At 34.2% G+C, this 21266-nt stretch overlaps 1 protein-coding gene across 2 annotated transcripts in view; it reads left to right on the top strand.

Moving 5' to 3' along the window:
• GPC5 (glypican 5) overlaps positions 1–21266 on the top strand; it is a 1280510-nt gene that overhangs the window by 432557 nt on the left and 826687 nt on the right. For both annotated transcript variants that reach the window (XM_073212456.1, XM_037024987.2), the window contains one exon: positions 4175–4295. In XM_073212456.1, the coding sequence (XP_073068557.1) occupies positions 4175–4295 (121 nt within the window). The remainder of the gene's footprint in view (positions 1–4174; positions 4296–21266) is intronic.

Below are 21266 nucleotides of genomic sequence, written 5' to 3'. Positions count from 1 at the left end.
AATGTTTATGGACATCTGGGTTGTGTCCAGTTTGGGGCTATTTTGAATAGTACTTCTATTCCTATGGCTGTCTTTTGGTAAACATTGTTTAGTAAATACCTTTGGGTGAGTAGGATAAGTTCAGCTTTGAAGTACATTTTAAATAGTGGTTTATATCATTTTACAGTCCTATCTACAAAGAGAAAGAACTCTAACTACTCCATATCCCCAACATGTGGTGCTATGTCTTTTTCATTTAAACCATTCTAGTGTATGTACCACTCTTACGTTGTGATAAGAATATATTCAGTAATATGCTAGCTTGGAATAAGATTCCTAATCAACTGTCATTTTGGTAAATTTTATCTGCATTATTAACTGTGATAATTTAGAACAAAAAATGAGCAATTCTCCAGATTAATGTGAAACAATATTCCTGCATCTTTAAAGAAAGTTTCATAGTCTGTAAATAAATCAACTAACAGTCTATTTAAAATTAAGAGATGAGTCTCAGGTTCCATTGCTCCTATTATGTCTGTGTTCATAGATAAATGTAGGAAAATCCTATGGGGAAGTAGCTGTCATTAGTTTATTTCCTGGCAGCTATTATTTTACTCTTTACTTGGTAACATACGACTGTTCATTCAGGAGATTTTGTGAAAATGGTATCGTTTCCTAATTATAAGCAGTGAAACTTTTGAAGATGCTATAGTCATAGCAAAATACAAAGAAAATCACCCCCCTGTGCACCAAGATACTGTCTCTCTAATTTATTAGTTGGTTTCACAGTTTTCATGAATAATTACTGAGTGATTGTGCTTTGAACCACCTGTTCTCTGGGCTCAGATCCTTGCTGCACACTTAACAGTGTTGCCTTGGGAAGGTTGCTGAACCTGTTCAGATATTAGATCCCTGATTTGTAGAATGGGAATGACTGTTAGTTTGGATTCTTCAAGAAGCTGATAGAAAAAAAGGGATTTAATACAGCAGGATTTTATTAAGGGAAATGCCTAAGAGAGAAAATGGGGAGGCAAAGGAGGAAGGCTGGAATAGCTGTTGGTTATGAAGCAAGAGTGACCCAGACTGAAGGAGAGAAGAAAGCAAAGTTGGAAGGAAGTGTCCTAGCAGAAGTGCAGCCCAAAGAGGGGTTGGCTAGAAGGGGATTCAGGGAATCCTGAGTCAAACTTGGCCATCAGAGGAAAACTGGCCCATGTCTTCAAGTGATGGACCTGCGTTAGTGTCCTGGGGCTCAGCCGTTGGCTGGGGGCAGATGCAGAAATAGGTTTCAGACAGAAGCAGCAGCGACCCTTAGTCAAGTAAGCTTCCTGTTCTTTGAGGTCTACAAGGTCCATTCTCATGGCCACAACAAGTGATTATCATGAAAATGAATTGTCAGACTCCAAAGAAAGTAATTAAAACCATGCCTTAATTATAGATATGCCTTGATCCATTTATTTATTCATCATCATTATTAATAATTCAACACATTAATAAAGGAGCCACATGTGCAATCTGCTCGAAATATTTGGAAGAAAAATAAAACTGCTCACAGAGGAGTTAAGAGAAGTTTAGTATTTACAGTTTGCTTGAGTCTTCCTAACTAAAGAATATTACTACAGCTGGGCATAGAAGCCGCAGGGCATAAATCTGCAAAGAAGTAAAAAGCTAACCTTTTCGAAGAATATTGCTTCTCTCTCACTTACTAACTTTACATTTCCCTGTATGGCCCCGGAAGATGACTGGTTAGCCAGAGACGGGTAAGATTCCTCAAGGGAGGAACAACCTAAGACAGGCACAGTAGCAGGGGGGCCATCAGGTGAGAAACTGGGGACCAACAGAGGTGAGGCTCAGAACCTCACCCCCCCTGTTTTGAGAGAAATCTTCTGCATCCGTGGATGTATTATTGCCCTTGTCTAGCTTGGATTAATACTTAGTCTACAGGCACACACCTGATCATCTACATTTGCCCTCTTACAGCACTAAACTATGTTTTCTACCTTTATCTTTATCTAGCACTTCAGCATTTTATTAAAAAATAATAATAAGGGAGAATTCACATATAAATCAAGTATAAAAATCAAACGAATAATCATATCTGACTTGACTGTTTATAGTTCATGATGCATGATCAAAACCGAAAGTTTCTGTGATGACTGCCCTTGCACTGTTCACCATGTAAGAACTTATTCACTATGTAAGACCTTGTTCACCATGTAAGAACTTGTTTGTTATGCTTCAGAAGATTGTAGACTGTTGAGATATAGGCTTGGGGTTGATTAATGACTGTGCATTGAGTCCCCTATACAGAATTTTATTGTTGTTAACAACCATTTGATCAATAAATATGAGAGATGCCCTCTCAAAAAAAAAAGGAATATTACTACACATGAATAACTTATGTATAATTGTTTTCCTTCTACTATTTGTTATTGGTTTGCATTGTCAAGTTCTTAATGTACACTGGAATACCTAAGTCTAAACCTCTCAATTCTGCCTGAGAAGTGGGTGCAAGGTTGTATTAAAAATAAAAATATTTATCAATATCATTATTACTGTTATGTTCAGTTGATATTATCAGTATCAATGAGTTCCATCATTTATTATTCTTGAAAGGGCTTAATTAGGAATTGTTTGATCTGCTCTTTAGCATTGGTCATTGAGTGTGTGTAATCTTAGCAAGAACTGGATATTCCCTGAAACACCTTTTGTATGGCCATATTCTCAACAGTGGAACCTCCTTTTATCTTTCAAAAGCTCGACTGTAGAAAATTCAGAGGGTGCCTGTGGATAGTTGTGATACTCTGTTAAAATAGAAGAAAGAAAACCTATATAAAAAATAATGTAAAAATTCTTGCTGAAATGTCTCTGAGGCCACTTTATTATGATACTTTAATGTAAGCAAACAGATTGCTCAGAAGAGTCTTAAACAGGGTGGAGTCTCAGGGCATGGCCGCCTTTCCCCTATTTCTATTCTCCCTGGGTAAACAGAAGCCTAGTTATTTTACTCTGTGTGTGCTGTTCACATGCATTCACCCTTTCCTCTGTGGGATGTCATCCTTTGTCTTGGAGTCTAGGACCTGTTCTTACCTTCATTCTTCAAGGGTTACCTCAAGCTTTAACTTCTTTACCCCCAGTCATCTTAGTCCAAACAGACTTCTCCGTATACTCAGTGTTTAGTACTTACACTCTCACTCTGCATATACTGTCCCAGCTACACCCATAGCATCCTGAACATGTTCTTCATTCCGAGTGTAGTTTTTCAATTGTTCACTCTTCTTTATGCTACACTGCACTGTCAAGAAAGTAAGGGTGGTTACATTGTTGGAATCTTCTAAGAACTTTTAAAATATGGTAAAATGTAATTTGAATACATGAATGGACAGGTTAATTGACACATACACTCCCAGGTAGATAGTGAACATCGTGAGGACAGGAATTGAGTCTTATATCTTATATCTCCTAATTATGCCAGGCATCCAGTATAGGACTTGAATGTAGGAGGAAACTCCTAATGCATCTTTGTGACTGATGAGTCTGTAAGTGTATGACTACTACATTGACATTACATGATTGTCATTTGGGGAAACAGGTGATTTGCAATGACTTTAACCACCTGTGAAATCATCATATTACATGCAACATGATTTATAGATCTTTGTTTAGGTGAACCTTGTTGAGAGCTGATTATGATTCCTCTATTTGCAAAAGATTTTGTCAGCTTTATTTATTTATAATGTTTATGATTTTGACTTGTGCAATTTAAAATGTATTTACATATATATAAATATATATATTCTTTTATTGTCTGATATGTAAAAATATTGAGACTTATCTATATACTGTATAAAATGAAGTAAATTGGCCCAGATAATATGGATTCAACATATGTGTAATACAACAAGACTGGGAGCAAAGGGAAATGGATAGCAATCTTTTCTAATATATTGGTAAGTAGTATTAAAAACACAATTTTTGGTTGCACCTTTTTAGAGAAAAGCATTGGAATAGTTTATATTTGCAAACTAAATATTTTATCAGGAAAAGCATTCAGTCATGCCAGCTTCTGTTCCAAGAATACATTGTAAATACTCCTAAAGGAGAGAAATTCAGAACTCAAGTCTGTTCAAATAGTTGTGGCAAATAATACTCTGACCTGGTCACTAAGTCATATATTTTTCACTTTTCACTTTGTTAGCTATACCCAGCATGTGGTTGGAAATGGAATCAAAGCCCAAACTGGAAATCCTGAAGTCAAAGTCAAAGGAATGGATCCTATGATAAATCAGATTATTGATAAACTGAAGCATGTTATTCAGGTAAGTGCTAACCTTCTTCTTATTGGTATACTCAATGGCAAATAATAAGTGGTTGCTTTCCATTATAAATGATAAATCTGTTAATCATATCTGATAAACCTACCTAAAACTGAGTATTGGAATAAACTATTTCCATCTAGAATTTTGGAAATATTTGCTTGAGGTATTTTCTTAGAGAGTCAATATACAGCAGTATTTTAAATGAGGTCACTCTGTATCTGTAAAGACGAGCAGGAGCCTCAGCATTGTAAAAAGTGATGAGACTACCAGGGTGAGCTTCATCCCTAATGAATAAGCTTCAGACATGCAACTGCTGCGACCGTTAATGAAAACATGCAGCACTGACCTTCCAGGTAACTCTCTGAGCCTTGCTATAAAGGTTTTTGCTGCATTTTCAACAAAGTTAAGTCATAAATGAATAACTTGCATTCTTGTGTTTATCTTCTGTATCACCTTTTATATGTTATCTTAAAATCTAATGATTGCTTATGAAATATTTCTGTTTTACCTTTAATTACGTTATTTAGTCAAGTGAGTATATACTCATGTCTTTAATACATGGCATATGAAACATGATAATATCTGTCAAAAGAATATTTCATTAAACTATTTTAGTAATCAGAAATAGATACTATGTTACATGTTATAAAGGCCACCCTCCATTCTGCATCTATTTGAGTTTGGGATAGGAAGGACTATTTTTTTTAGTTATTGGTCTTTTATCAACAAATTATGTGTGCATTTATTTTCAGTATTTTCTAAGCAAAATTTCATATGGGTCATGAATATGTATTTCCAGTATTCTGTCATAAAAATATATCTAAGCATAGTACAGAGTTTTATTGATATCAATGTATTCTAGATTCACTGGTACGCCTCTCATAACTGTTCTGCAAAATTTAAGTTTCTGTGGAGCCTTGGTATTCCATTTTTGGAGTTTCTGTGGAGCCTTGGTTTTCCATTTTTATGAGAGTCTCTACATCTTGAGCAAAGGCTGTAGAAATAGTATATGGAGGCCTATGTCGAATACTAGAAATTCCTTCCTTCCAGGAGGCAATATTAGTGACTTTGCTTATTCCATGACTGGTGTGTTGGGAAAATGCTCTTATCCTGGGTGGCTGAACCACAACTAAGTTAACACTGAGAAAAGTATAAGAAAAGTGGTGTCATGGTTACTAGTGACTTAAACCAATCCCCTCAAAGAGATCCAAGGTAATGTAAGTATGTACCTTATGCTGCTAGTGGGCCCAATTCTAAGACATTTCTTGGAACTGAGTAGTCCTGGAATTAGATCAGGAGCTGAAGTGACGTGAAGGAAGGGTCAGAGGAGCCTGGGACAAATGCCTGAGGTCAGCATTGTCCTCAGAAGCAATGATAATAGCCCATCGGTGAAGGTTGCTGAGGCACTCAGAAGAGGGAAGTCACTCTTCCTGCCAAATTTTTGGAATAATCTTGCTTGCCCATAAGAAAAACAAAGAAGACCTGCAGGTGGAATTAATCTCTAGTCAGTGAGTGCCTAATAAGGATTTAGGAAAATTTAGGATATTACTTTAATTCTTGAATTTCCAGGGGCTCAGTAAGCAATCTATTAGGACCTCGAGTCATAAGCAAACTGGATGTATCAGTATCTGCCGATGTAAGTGTCTTTGCTGGGCTTCCTCAGGAAAGAGACTCTGCGATAAACACTTGTGTGCAGTAGATTTATGGCAGGGGGGTCCTTGCAGTCGGTGAAGGACTAGAGGAAATAGCACTGTTCAGAGGCAGCAGCTGGACTGTAGTGTAGCTGTACCTGAAGCCTCTTCCGAAGCCAGTAGGAGCTCTGGAGCTGGGCGGCCCTTTCAAGTTGTCCTGAATTGAGACAAGGATGTGGGTCTCTATTCCTCCCCACTGATAGTCACTGGATGCCGGCTGCAGGGGTGGAGGTGGGGGCGTGTTAACTCAGCTGAGTCACCGCCAGCCAAGATTACCTGACGCTGGGGAAACAAATGTCTCGGTCTAGGTGGCACCTCAAGAGTCATGCACTGTGATACGGTATGTAGATACAGAGTATTCAAACTCCAGTGTCATTGATCACAGAATCAAAAGAGCTTTAATATTAACCAGTTCCTTTTACTGAGACACAGCAAAATCTCAGTGGTTTCCAACATAGAGTCAACATTTCTCAGGGAATGCACAAGCTGATCCACGAGAGGGCAGGAAGAAAAAGGGGGATTTGGTGTCTATTTATTCTACCATGTTCTGTTCTTTTTTTTTGGCTGTACTGAGGTGTATAAAATATATAACAGTGAAACGGCGCATGCATATTGTTTGGGAGTACATAAATACATATGCCAACTGGGTATGTATTGAAACTGTTTTTATGGAATGTATCCATGATACAAACAGATGGAAACCATGTTAGAGGTAATAAGAATGAAGCTGTTACATTGGGAAAAGCTCACAGATATAAGAATATGTATTCACAAAGAAATAGATTGTTACTCAAAATATAAATGTTTATAAGCACTCTTAGGATGAGTGTTCACTGATAGTGTTGCCCATTTGGCATAACTTTGCCCCCCTCCGGTTTCATGGGTTTCAAAGTCATATCCTTTTTAAGGTGGCAGAGGGAAATAACCCCACTTTTTTTTTTAGCTTTTGTGTTAAACTGAGTCTCATTTTATCACCTTTATATTAGTGTGCAGGTCTCTAATTATTCATGCTTTAGTTTCATTCTAGGGTTATAAGAGAATCTAAAATAAAATGCTACCTTTGAGTTATACCTTTTAAAGTCTACTAGGATGATATAACTGAAACTTAGATTTTTATAGAGGATAACAGAAAGTCATATTTTATACAGGTGTCACTAAAATATTTACCTCTAATGTCCTAGGACATCCGCTTCCCTAAACCAGCTCTCCTAGAGGTAAAGAGAAACTTTTGATTTTGCCAGACTTCTGAATGCCGATGATATGTGCGTGCCCTGCAGGGACGGCTACCGAACCGTCAGTATCAAGGGGCAGTTAAAGGGGCTCACCACAGTGTCAGGTCTGAAAAGGTTCAGAAAATTGGCTTCTTTAAGTGAAAATTTCTTAATTTTGGAGTAGTATGAGGAAGGGAGGAAATAAAAGTAGGAATTTATTTCAGAATTTAATCTATAGGTCACTTATTTGCATTTGGATAAAACTTAGTCTGTTTTTTATTGTGATGGCTGTTAAGGTATGTGTAAACAGTGGGCTATGAAAATTCCATCTCTTCCCTCTTAAGGATAAGCCAATGTTCCTCTTGTCCTTTCCCCCTATATGTGAATAGATGGAAATAAGCTAGCCCTAATTATTAGCAAAAACTGACTTCACACATCAGCCCCAAAACATTTTCTTTTTGTCTTGTCATTTATCTGTACTTCATTTTCTGCCCTGTAACCTCTGCAGTTAGAGTCACTGAACATGTGGGTAATTCAATGTTTTCAAAATTTATTGCTTTTTCCCCAAAGTTATGCCTTTTTTGTTCAAAGTTTTCAAAACTCTTAAAGTTTTCCTTCAAAAAAGGCCACTTTTAAAATGTCTTTATAGTTAATTCAAAATATTTGATGAAACTTATCAAGTTCCTACTATGGGTCTTGTTCTGCACAAGGCTCTGAGATCAGAGGGGTAAACAATGACACAACTCTACTCACATGGAATTTATCTTCTAAGAAAAAGTAGACAAATACAATAACTGCAGCTGACAAATGTTATAAAGAAAACAGAAGAAGATGAGGTAGGGAAAGGCACTTGTGAGTGTGCTAATGGAGGCCCCTCAAAGAGGGTTATTTGGGTTGATACTCATTGAGTAGAAAAGAATCATAAGAACATTAGGAAAAACTGTTTGGGGCAGAGGGAAAAATACGTGCAAAGGACCTGTGTCAGGAATAGGTTTATTGTATTCAGAGAGCAAACGGAGGTCTGCGGCCAGAGCAGAGTGAATGGAAGAGAGACAGATATTAACCAAACTAGGGGAAATCTGGTAGGCTATAGTAGGAAGTTTGGGTCTTACTGAAAGTGGGACAGGAAACCATTAAAGGCTGTAGGCAGAGAATGCGACAATTGAATATGTTTTATAAAGTCAATTTTGGCTTCATTATAGAAAGTGGATCCTGGAGAGCAGGAATAGAAGAAAATAACACAGGCACAAGATCAGAGTAACTGGGACTAGAATAAAAAGATGGAGTAATATGAAAAGTAGATAAATTTAGATAAATTTGAGAAGTGGAATTATCAGACATTGTTAATGAATTGGAAATTGGGGTGAGAGAGAGTGAGGACAATCAGCAGGTTTTCACCAGAAAAAAGGAATTCTGGGAGTGGAGCCCATCTGGAGTTGGGCTGTTGGGATTGATTAGTAATTATGGTTCTGTTTTATTCGAGATGCCTATTAAACACCCAAAGGAATGGCTGGAATTCATTGGCAACCAGAGGTGGAGACATAAACTTGGGAGCATCAGTGAATAGATAGTATTTAAGTGGTGAGGTTGTGTGAGGTGGCTTCCTTCATGTTGGAGAATAAGTTCACACAAAACCTACTAAAAAAGCAGAATCACATGAAAAATGTATATTGCAAATATCTATGAATGGAGAAATGATTTATTGAATATGTGTGGCACCTTCTAGATATTTCAGAAAGTTAATCCAGACACACAAGATAAACTTTTTCTTACTGAAGAATAATCATATTCATTATAAGAAATTGAATTTCATCATTTTAGGAAATTCTACAAAAAGAAAGAATAGAAAGTAAGTGTTCTGCTGCTTATAAAACAACAAAACAAGCCTCAGGAAATAGGTTTTATGGATTTTCTGTACTTAAGTGTACATGTAGATAGACCAATATTTTGACATTTTTTTATAGAACAAAATTAGGATCAGAGAGTACATTTGGTTTGTGTCTCAAACTACTCACCTAATAGCATGTAACCAATTAATTTCCTTGGTGCTAAATATTCTGCCATATGGTTGCTAGTGCCCGTATATTATTTGATCATATGGAAGGACTATAATTTTATTTAATCCAGCCACCTAAAGTTGGATATTTAGGTCATCAATTTTTTACAATAATAAAGACTGCTAGTAGGAATATCCTTTAGAAATAAAATTAAAAAAAACTTTTCCCTTCTGATCCATTTCTAGTTATCAGAACCAAGAATCTAATCATTAATCATTTAAAGTATCATAAATAATTTAAAGTATTTTGGTAAATGTTGCTAATTTTTTTCTCCAGGAAAGTTATAGGAATTTGTACATAAAGCAAACTACATGAGTCAACTTTCATTGGCTGTGGAGCGTGTAGGTGGGAATTTGGCAGCGATCGCATAGCAGTGGTAGAGAATATCATGGAATTGTAGAGATCAAGCTAGCAGTCCTTAAAAATATTAGCCTAAACTGGTGTCACCTGGAGGTACTGCAAGGATGGCCATAATAGACATTTTAACTAGAAAATAGTTTATAAAAATGTTATGTTTCTAGGAGGTCAAGGCCAATATAGCAAAAACAACTTTAATTTTACTTCACTGTTTAGGGCAGGCCCCATATTTAAGTCCTGCCAAAAATAAAAACAAACATTGTTGAAAAGATCTGATATAAGTGGAGACCTATGGATCAGCTTGATTCTCAGAGAGTATCTCATTCAGTTCAAAATCCCCTCATCATCTCTGCAAGTCCTTCTGAATTGGTAACTGGAACCTTGGGAAAAAAGAGGGTAGCCATGCTCCCTGCATCTGTGATTCTAGCACCTTTCTCTGGACAAGTTCTCAGAGACTTGACTTTCCAGTTTGTACCTTTGAAAAACCACCTGTGACAAAAATGGTGTAGCGCAGAGAGGAATTTTCTGAAGCAAGGAAGTTTAACATGAACTTTCTTAGCTGTGCATCAGACTGAATCGCTTTCTGATAATAGACTAGAAACAACGCTTTATTCCTTAGTGGGAGGAAATGTATGAATATTCTGATTCAGATTTTCTCTCCTCGCATACTCATTTCTGAAACTTCCTGTTCTCCTTGTTCCTAGCAATTCATTTTGAAACATTTGTTTAGGGCAAAGTTGTCAGGAAAAAAGTCATAGTTATGCAGCAATTTGTCTTTAAACATTAAATAACACCTATCATTTTTCAAAGAAAATTATGTCAGCAGTTAAACAGAGAAGCTGCCGAGCACTGTTACTTGGGAAGGATAATGATCCACTGCTTAGAAATTACTTCACCTCCTTTCAATATGGAACAATAAAAAGTGATATCACAGCAATTTTCTAAAACTCATTTATTGCAAAACTAGTAAATATTACAGGGTTATTAAGAGCAGTACATTAAAGTAACATTTTACTTCATCAAACCTAACAATTCTGACACATATTATCAGTTTCTTTTAAATATTGATTTTTATAGAGACTGAAACTTCTTTAGCAGATGTCTTCATATATAAAATAAATTGGATTTTTAAATGAGAGAAAGAGCAATAATCATAACCATTTGCTTAAAACCACAAAATATGTAGATATTATACAACATGTATTTTTATAATCACAAGCAGAGAAGAGACACTCTTATTTATGTAGGAAAAGACTGTAGTAGATTGTCTCTTCTTTTTCCTCATTCTGTTCCTCGGGTACCAATACAATAAAGAGTAACTTTAGAGCTATAGTAGACTATATAGAGATTTTAATTCAGATCTCAATGGATAATAAGATTTAAACCTAATAACCTAATGGATATAAGGTTAGTGTTTATAAATACAAAAAAATAGATAAAGGATTTAAAAAAGATATTAGTTTCTCAAAGTTTCTGAATTCAGAAAACTGTCCAGGCATTTTTCATTGAACTACTTACTATAAAACACATTTTGGAAACTTTTTGCAATTGATAGTGGCTTATAACAGTGATGTAGAACCAGTCAATCATAATTGATGAGTCAGTTACCAATTTCAATCATGGGGTGTCAGCTGATTCTGTAAACTTCTTTCACTTCTACTGGCAGCTTTCCTTGCTCAGGGAATTTTCCTTGTCCACCACCTTGGTTTCTTCCCCCTTATCTCCACTACACACCGATACCATGTCCCCAAGCTCACCATAGTAGTATTCCCAAAACACAATCACTTCTTGATTTTGCATCAGCAATGCAGTAGTAACCATAGCACATTTAGTTATCTTTTGGTTCAGAAGAAAGTATTTGAAATGCTCTCAATAGCTTCGAATGGTCATCTAATTTAGTAATTAGTCAGTCTGAGTAAATTCAATGGAAGGTTGCTTTCTGGAGTGTTGGTATAATGCACTAATTTACTATTGGCCATTTCATTAAAAAAAATCAATTGTCAGCATAAAACCAACCATTTTAATTAGTGTACAGTCAACTGGAAATGAAGGTTTAAAAACTCTCTCTCAAACTGATTAGATTTGGGTTGGCTATTGATAACTTACTTTTTTATTATTTAAAGAGTATGTAATTGTTTTCTGTTGGATGACGTTTTGACTTTATGTTCGCTCTGATGCTGCTGAGCTTATACATTGTCATTCATTACCTAGTAAGATCTGACCATTTAGACACCAGGTTCTCTGTTTGTCAAATGTATTGAAAGAACTATGAACATTAAAACTTTTATATTTTTATTTAGGTGATCGGGATAAACTATACCTAGTTATAAGCTAATATCTTTAATCTTTCTGTGCAAAAATAATATGAAATATGGTTTATTTCACAAAATGAGATTCCAAATTATAGCCAGCTTCCACTAAATTCAGATTCATTTCTAAAAATTGAAATTTCTGGGATTTAAATTCGTTCAGGAATTATGAAACCTAAATGATACACATGTATAGCATTTTATTATAAACAACTAGAGTAAGTGAGAAAATTAATGTTTTTAATATCACCAGATACAAGTACCCATTCAGTAACTTCAAATAACTAAAAAACATTGCTTTAGTTTTAATAAAACACACAGGCCCACAATAGAGCAATGTGCTAATGTGCATGAGTTTTGAGTTAGCACAAGACATATGGCTAGATTCTAGCTCTTGTAGGTAGTAGCTGTGTGTCTATAGTCACCTTAACATCTTTAAATCTCAAAGTAATTTTGTATCTAATCAAAGAGACAATAATAACTAGTGTTGCAGCAGGTGGAGAAAGTGGAAGTCTCAAATATTGTGGATTGAATGTGAAATCATACAGCTGCTTTGGAAAATAGTTCTATAAAAGGTTAAGCACAAAGTTACCATATGACCCAGAAATTCTACTTCTAGGTATATACCCAAGAGAAAAGAAAACATGTGTCCGTACAAAAACTGGTACATGAATGTTAGCAGAATTATTCATAATATCAAAGAAGTAGAAACAACTCAAATGTTCATCAACTATGATGGGATAAATAAGATATAATATATCCATACAGTAACACATTGCTCAGCAGTAAATAGGACTAAAGTCCTGATAAATGCCACAACATAGAAGAACCTTGAAAACATTATGCTAAGTGAAAGAATTCAGTCACAAAAGATCACATATTCTAAGAATTCATTTATATGATAAATGTTAATAAAAATATATTATTTTATTTGGGTATCAATTTTCATATGTCTATAAAGCATTCCCTTAGACTAGCATCAACCATTAGTAGTGTACTGAAGACTTATTCTACTTTACTCTGACAGTCTTGCAAGTATCAAACTAATTATTTCTTGTTATCTATAAGGTTTTATCAGTTTTGCCCTTTTTACTGCCTAGTCCATTGTTCATTTTCCAACACATTGTGGTCTGACTGCTGCCTCCATTGCCCTGAAATGCTCTTGCTAAGTTCACTGATAATCTTTTTCTGTTCAAAATCCTGCAGCCTTTTAACACTTCTTTTTATCTTTCTTGAACATTTAACATCACTTATTTATGTTCCTGAACCCTTCTCTTTGCTCTCACTCTACTAATTCCCCACTTATCCCTCTGATTACTCTCACCCCAGGGTTTTTGTGCCTTTGTTTAATACTTCTAAGTGGTCTGTTCTTCTGGAATTTCGCCCAGTCCTTTTGCTTGTCTCATATTCTTTGATTCTCTTCATTTCCCTCTTTAATAGCTTCATGATAAGATGTATTTAACTTTGTTCCAGATGTTTTCCCTAAGTCTCAGATATTTTAATCTATCTTCTGGGCAAGGACCATAAAATTTTCATTTCAACACAGTCAGAACAGAACTCCATCCCAATTGTGACTCTGTTTCCCTAACTTGCTTCCCCTTTCTAGTTGCCTAAACCTATACCATAGATATCGTTTTTAATTCTATTTCTTCCTTATTTTTAATCCATCAACATAGTCTTTTAACCTTATCTCCTAAATTGCTCTTCAACCTCTCTCTTTACTCCATGGCCATTGTGATGGTTGAGACCACCACCATTTCCTATGTAGTTAAGAGTAATACTCTAAACCAGTTTTATAATCACTGGTCCAGACAATATCCAGAGACAAGTATCTGTAGTTGCCATCTCCAATTACTCTCCTACACTCATTGCATAACTGGTGTATCTGGTGTATGTATCCACAACCTCATTGAAATCATCTTTCAAAAGAAACTAATTATCTCTTGTAGCTAAATCCAATGGACACTTATCAGTCTGTTGGTAGACTGATCATATGAATTCCTGTTTAAAACCATTCAGTTAAAGACAATGCTATCTAATGAAATTCAGTCTCTTGGATTTTTCATTAAATGTGAAATTTAGCCACATGTGCATCTCTTTTCTTCTCTGAAATACCTCTAAAATGCAAATAAGTGAATATAAGTACATTAACGCACCAGGGAAAAAAAGAACCAAATGCATTTTAAAAACATTCAAAGCAGATAAAGGAATGGAAATTGACATGGATAACAAAAGTTGCAACCCAAATACATAGTGCATAGAGAGAGGTTTACTTATAAGTGAGACAATTCATCTGTATATATTCATGTATAAAATTAAATGTCTCTTATTTGGAGAAACTATTAAGTTCTAGAGAAAGTAATATACTGACTGGATTTCTACTAACTGAGAAGGTAATTTGTCATCTAATTAAATGGTAGTGAAATTCTCTACTATGCTCTACACATGTATAGTAACTTCCAGGTAGATTTGAATGCCCAATATCAATGTACAATCAAGGATAACTGTACATTTAAAGAAATTATTAAAAGAATTTAAATGTAAAAGTAAAAATTAAAAAGTGATAAAATATTGATAACATAGTATATAAGAATATACCAAAAGCTATTATTCATGTCCTCAAAAAAACAAGAGAATAGATTATATTCTTAAAACAATAATATATTTCTTCAAAAGGATTAAAAAAATAATACAAAAGAACTTCAGAAAATTAAAAAAATATAAAAAATAAAAACTCAATAGAAAGGTTTAAAAATAAAGTAAAGGAAATGTTTAAAAAATGCAAAAAATATAAGGAAATGGAGAGCAAAGTGATGAATTTCATTCTAGGATATCCAAGTAATAAGAATTTCAGAGAAAAGAACCAAACCAACAGAAGGAATTTATCAAATAAATAATGTATCAGTTATTTTCAGAAATGAAGAGTCATGATTCCAGATTGAGCCCATCAAGTTAACATCAAGTAAATGAGACACACACACACACACACACACACACATACACACACAATAATTGTGCTATTTCTGAATATTGGAGAAAATATTGTAAAATCTTCCAAGGAAAGAAGCCAAATAAAATACATACAAATGCTTTTCAAGAATGCATTTTCTATCACTAAGATACTGGAAGAAAATAGAAAAACAGTATCTCCAAAGTACAAAGCAACTGACCTGTGACCTGAAATTCTATACCCAGCTAAACTGGCAATCAAATATGAAGATAGATTAAAGATAGGTAAGGATAAGCAAACATATTTTGCATACCTTTTGTTTAAAGCTTTTAGCAAAGGAATAATCAATAAATAAGAAGATAGGGGGTCCAGAAGACATGATACCAAATACATCAGAATAGGGAAAAGGATGACTACTTGTGGTAGGGAATTTTGCAAGCCAAAAAAAAAAAAATTCAATACTTAGAGTGATATGATAGAATATAAGGCAAAGATATTACTAAGCACTTGGCAAATATGCTAGAACATTTGAGGGAACAACAAGATAGATGCATAGAAATGTGATAATAAAAGGCAAGCTATGCACATTGATAGATATCATGGCAATTATAGATTTTAGGAATGCAAAAAGATTTACATCAAAATAAATATAAGAATAGTTCACTATTGCCCTGAAGTGAATAATATTTCGTAGACACACTCTTACTTTAATCAAAACTTTACTAAAACTATTGGATGGAGAAAAGGGGCTCAGTGGTGTAGCAGGAAATCTATAAATATTGCCAAGAACTGATGATTAAACAACAAAAAAGCTGCCTATTTAACTTTAATTAAAAGTTATTTGGACTTGTAAGGTTAATGTCAGGACAATCAGGTTAATTATTACTGCCCACTGGATCAGGAAACATGGTGTATAAAGTGCTTGGACGTGGGGTTGCTATATTTTTAAAATATAAACCTTTTGGTACTATTCAGTTTTTCACTAGGTACATGTAAATACACTATGGTAAATATAATTTTAAAACTAAAGACAAGCTTCATCATGATTTATATGGGCCTGAATAATTTGGTCTTCCATGTCTCCAGCCTCATTTTAGCTATGTGCTCTCCTTTTCTGACACAAACCTGACATCTAGTGTACCCCCAGACACACTCCTCATTGTTTTAGTTCCTTCAGTATCCATGGCTCTTTCTTACTTCAAGGTCTTTCATTCTTTCCTTTTTTAAAAACAAACTATTGTTACTTTTACTTGGGGAAAAAACAGTTGTGTCTTTTTTGCTATAACTCTTAGTCATCTGCTATATCTTGGTTTTTCCCTGCAAAGAACATTTGTTCTCCTATGTTCTTCTTAGCACTCTGTAGCTGGCTTATAATAGTACTTCTTTAGGGAAGATAAATCAATACATTAAAAAACTAGGGTGTTACATAATATCCATAGTGGCCTCTCTCTCTCTCTGCATCCATCATCTGTACCCATGTATTTCGGGTAGTCTGCTACTCTTCATTATTTCTGACCTTAGACTTTGTCTTCCTATTTGCTGCCTGATTTTAATGTTTTGAGACAACAAACTTGGCTAATTTTTCAGTTTGAACTGGCCTAATCTTTTTGTTCTTATTAAATGCACCAGAAAAATCCATCCTTTAGCTTTTTCTGAAGAGTATTTTATGTTAATGGTTTTACCACTCTCATATTCTTGATTGCTTGGGTCCTAGTAGTTCACAGGCTTCCCAATCAAAAAGTTCAGCTTTTTTCTTCTTGTTATAATTTTCTGGGCCTTGTAGTCCTTTCCTGGCAACAGTAATAATTTGACTCCTAATACCCAAATGTTTGGCGTGCAGGAAAGAATTCACCTAATTTTCTGTAGCACTCCTTTGCACACATAGTTTTTGACTAGCTCATGCATATTCTCAGCTTTCTGCGGGCATATTACGAGTTCATAATGCTTTGCAGACTCAATAAATGTACTCTGTAATCACTTGAATGTCATTTTATGAATGTGCTGTGAAGACATAATTCGTCAGAGCAGAGCAGTTTCTGGATATATTTCTTGCAATTCAGCAGCACTTAACCAGATGCCCCACTATAGTTCTGAAGCAGTTAATGCACCTTGAAAGTAGGCTGACTTATGAGGGGAATATGGTCTTGGAGGATCAATGGGAAAGTTTCTTAGGCATGGGGTATTGAAGAATTAAAATAAACACCATATGAAGATTCATTATAAGCTAAACTAAGTAAAAGTTCTATGAAAAAATTAAAATATGGATTATAATAACTTTAAGAAATGTGATAGTGTTATGAATATAACTTCTTCATTTATTATGTGTTTCACATTGATGTGATAGAAACTTAATTGGTTTTATTAGAAATAAAACAAATCATGAACTTTATAGTAATGAGTTTGAATAGGCATTTATATACCTTTTTACAAGGCAGGTCAGTTACTAGTTTCAAAAATGATCATTTGAAATTTTATATCTGGAAATTTATTATGAAACAAGGCCTGAAACTCATTAAACAGATGGTAAAATCTAATTTAACTTCCTTTAATGCTCCTTTTCTTTTTATCTTATAAAAGCAAATGAGCTTGTCAGCTTTTAATTATGAAAGTCTATTTGAATTTATTAGATACATATAACAAAACAAGATAGTTGCTAAATTTACTCTATCCTAGTGATAAGAAGATCTTTCTAAGAGTTTTGTAAAAGAATCACTTTACCGGAAGTATAAATTTCTATAAAATGTTCTTAAGGCCCTTAGTAGATATTGAAATAAAGACCTAATTCTTAATGGTTTTTAAAAATATTTGATTTGCACTTATTAAAATGTATACAGAGTTTAAATTTCATAATTTCCCATCTTAAAAAATGTGAAACATGCTTGACATATCAAAGCAAGTTATTTACATACTTAAATTCTGATTTAAATAACTGTATTGTGTTTCTTCAGTAATGAAAGTTGAGTATCAGAATTATTATAGGGCATCCAAGAGCACAGTAGGTTTATTAGAAAACTAATTTTTAAAGTCTGTTTCACAAATATGCTCATAACTAGTTAATTTTTCATGTTTCCATGCTAATTCATTGAAGCATCACATTTTACTCATTCTTAAAAAGACCTCTTAATCTGACATTTTAAAAAGTATTGCAGCTCAGTCTATAAATTCATTTCCTGGATTTGTAACAAGGAAAATTATACAAGGCTTTATCCATTTAAAACAAACCTTTATTTATAATGCCATTTGCGATGTCCCTAGATGACAACCTCCATTATGTCATAGGACATATGTATTTCATCATTGTGTCTATCAGAATGCATGGCAAAATAAGAAATGTTCAGTGTATATCTGTTGAATAAATGAATGAAATTTATAATTAAATTGATCATTATGGGTAAAATTTAAATGAAACAGAAAAGTGAACCTCCTTTAATTATCAATTAATATACTATCAACTTATTAAAATCAATCTAATGACAAATACTATGCTTTCAATCTTAGATTATAAGTTAAAACTTTTTTTCACTGCTTTATTCATTCATATGTTCATTCACTGAACAAACATTGATTTAGTGTCCAGTAGGTGCCAGGCATAGTAACAACTACAGAGTACAGAAAGTAATTAAATGAGAACGTCAATGAGAATGAATGTATTAAAGAAACAACACCTGTAGGAGTTAGGAACTTGTCTGCTTCTGAGTAAGTGGAAGAGGGAAGACAGACAATATCTTTTTATTCAAAAATACATTAATGAAGTTCTATTATGGATCAGAGGATTTCCAAAGCAGTGGATATACAAAATTGAGTAAGACCATGCCTGATTGTAGTAAAAGATTTCTATAATAAAAGGATTAAGGGATTCACTTTGTAGGTTTTAGAGTAAGATTTCTGATCTAGCTACAGCGAATGTCACAGTTCCAGGAACCTAGAACACATTCATTTGAGATCGAATTAGAATATAGTCGTAACTTATTTTAAAAGATGTTATGACTTGTACATAGTAGTGTGATGATGGAATAACAGAAATGTTGAACAATGACATCTTTAGGAGTCGAGCTATTGCCACAATAATTTTGCATTAAAAAACCATGCAAAACTTAGTGAGATATCACTAATGGTTTCATTTTCATTATGTATCTGTGGTCAACCACAATTCAGCTGACATAAGCTGGGCTTGGCTGAGATTTGCTTCAAGTCCAGATGTTGCACATGTTGCTCATCCTTTTCAGATCACAGAACCTGAAGCATGTTATTGTTATCACAGAAGTCAGGAATACAAACCCACCTGTGCAAAAATGTGCCAAATTCTGCTGGGTTACATTCTCTAACTTGCCCCTTTGGTCAAAGCAAATTCTTACAGCAAGACCAAAGTCAATCAGTAGAGTAGTATATGCCTCCCTGCAAGACATGGACATGAGGGAAAGAGTTAACAATTGTGCCCAAATGATCTAATCTACCAGATCTTGGAGAATTCACAATAATAAAATCATCAGCATTGTTTGCATTTGTTTGAATAAGGCTTTGTATAGCACAGTGCAATACAAAGATACTGTCTGAATCCTTCATATGATTGCTATGTATTTTCCATTTTGATTATATTTTTTTGTGAGCCTTCTTTGTGTACAAACCTGAGAAGTTTATACTTAATTTTATTAGATCAGGAAAGGCACATCAACTTAAATTATCATATAAGAAATATATTTCAATATTTGTAATGTTTTGTGCTTTGTTAATATTTTGAGAGAAAAATACTTGGAATGACAGAATTTATTTCTAAGTGAGATACTGATTCATGTTAATGAACTAAAAATTCAGAATAAATTACTGACAGAAACTACACATGAAATGCTAGTCTGAGCTCCAAATGAGATTGGATTTTTATGTTAAACATTTGGACTCTAATTATTTTGTTAAGACTGGCTTATTAAGGCATAATTAGTAACATTATCAGCAGAAAAACATGCTGTGCTATAATTAAATCATTTAAATAATCATTTCTTGATGTCTTAATATGTTAGATTTCTCAATTCATTAAAGTAGATATGAGTTATCTATAAATACAATATATTGCCAGTAGTTTGCTTTTCTAGAAATGCTAGAAAATTTAGAATTTTGCACTAACATTTAATAACAATATGCTATTCTGATATTGATCCACTATGTTCATCTATAAAACATGTGATAAGACAGAAATATAGGATAATTAGAACATTTGCAAACTGCCTTTGGCAATTATCAGTGGTAAGTTTTTATTGTATTTAGAAAAATATAGATGATTTCTGGAAATGGGCACATTCCACTTTCAATCTAGAAAGAACTACTTCTATCCTGAGATTTTGTATAAGATACCAGTGTTTTTAAACATAATACATTATTTTTTTTATATTCCATACTTAGAATTTGTTCTTCCAAACACGCTATTAAAAACTAATAGTATAGAGAAACTACTATAGACATCTCAGAGATCTCACTTTTCCTCCCAACCTGTGAAATTTATCACTGGGATGGAGAGATGGAAATTGAGCCACTGGGAATATAGATTCTTTCCTAATAATTATTTCTCTTCCTTGTCCACTTTCGTCCATTGGACAAGAGTATGGTAGTGTATAGGAGATATTCTTGAGTATAAAGCACATGCTTTCCCTGGAAAGCTCAATAAATAGGTTCATTTACATGAACTAAACTCAGTGCAATTGATTTTGAATGCGAGTATGTATGTCTATGCATGCACATACGCATACATATCCATGTATTCTCAGTTTGCAGTTCCTAAACTGCTGAGCTGAACTGAATGATCATTCTAATGGGTTTGAAAAACATGTTAACCTAATAAATAGACTGTCTTAACAAAAATAACAATAACAAAAATCTTGGCTGCTCCTAATACTTCCCATCATGTGTCAACCACTCTTTTCCCCATGATGTCTCTCACTAAACTGGTCTCTAAACATCTGTACTGCTCAGAGACACACATTGCTGTTTCTGTAATGACTTCGGAAAGCATTTATTGTACCTTCTTGTATCCTAATACAATTTTTATATAATAGTTCCCATGGGATCCAGCAGAAGGAATTAAAAGTTAAGAAAGAACAGTTTTGTCTGAAAAGTTATCAGGTTGATAGACTGTCCCTCTATTCACCAAGTGGTCATGAATTATGTTTCAGTACAGGAGGCCGGAGTAAAGTGTTGTTAGTTTTGGCAACCAACGACTGGTCACATTGCAAGTCTCAAGGTTACAAAGGAGCCTCATAATGGTACAAATACAGGATAGGAGGAGACACAAAATTGTGCTAAAGGCTTTAAAATGAAGCCAGAGCAGGAGTTTCAGAAGTTACAATCAGGAAGGCAACCTGTGGAAGCAGATATTCAGAGGACTCCATAAATCCCTTCTCAGACACT

Source organism: Manis javanica, chromosome 9 (assembly GCF_040802235.1).
Source record: "Manis javanica isolate MJ-LG chromosome 9, MJ_LKY, whole genome shotgun sequence".
Taxonomy (NCBI): domain Eukaryota; kingdom Metazoa; phylum Chordata; class Mammalia; order Pholidota; family Manidae; genus Manis; species Manis javanica.
Note: the sequence above shows the minus strand (reverse complement) of the source record. Positions and strands in the feature narration are given on the sequence as shown.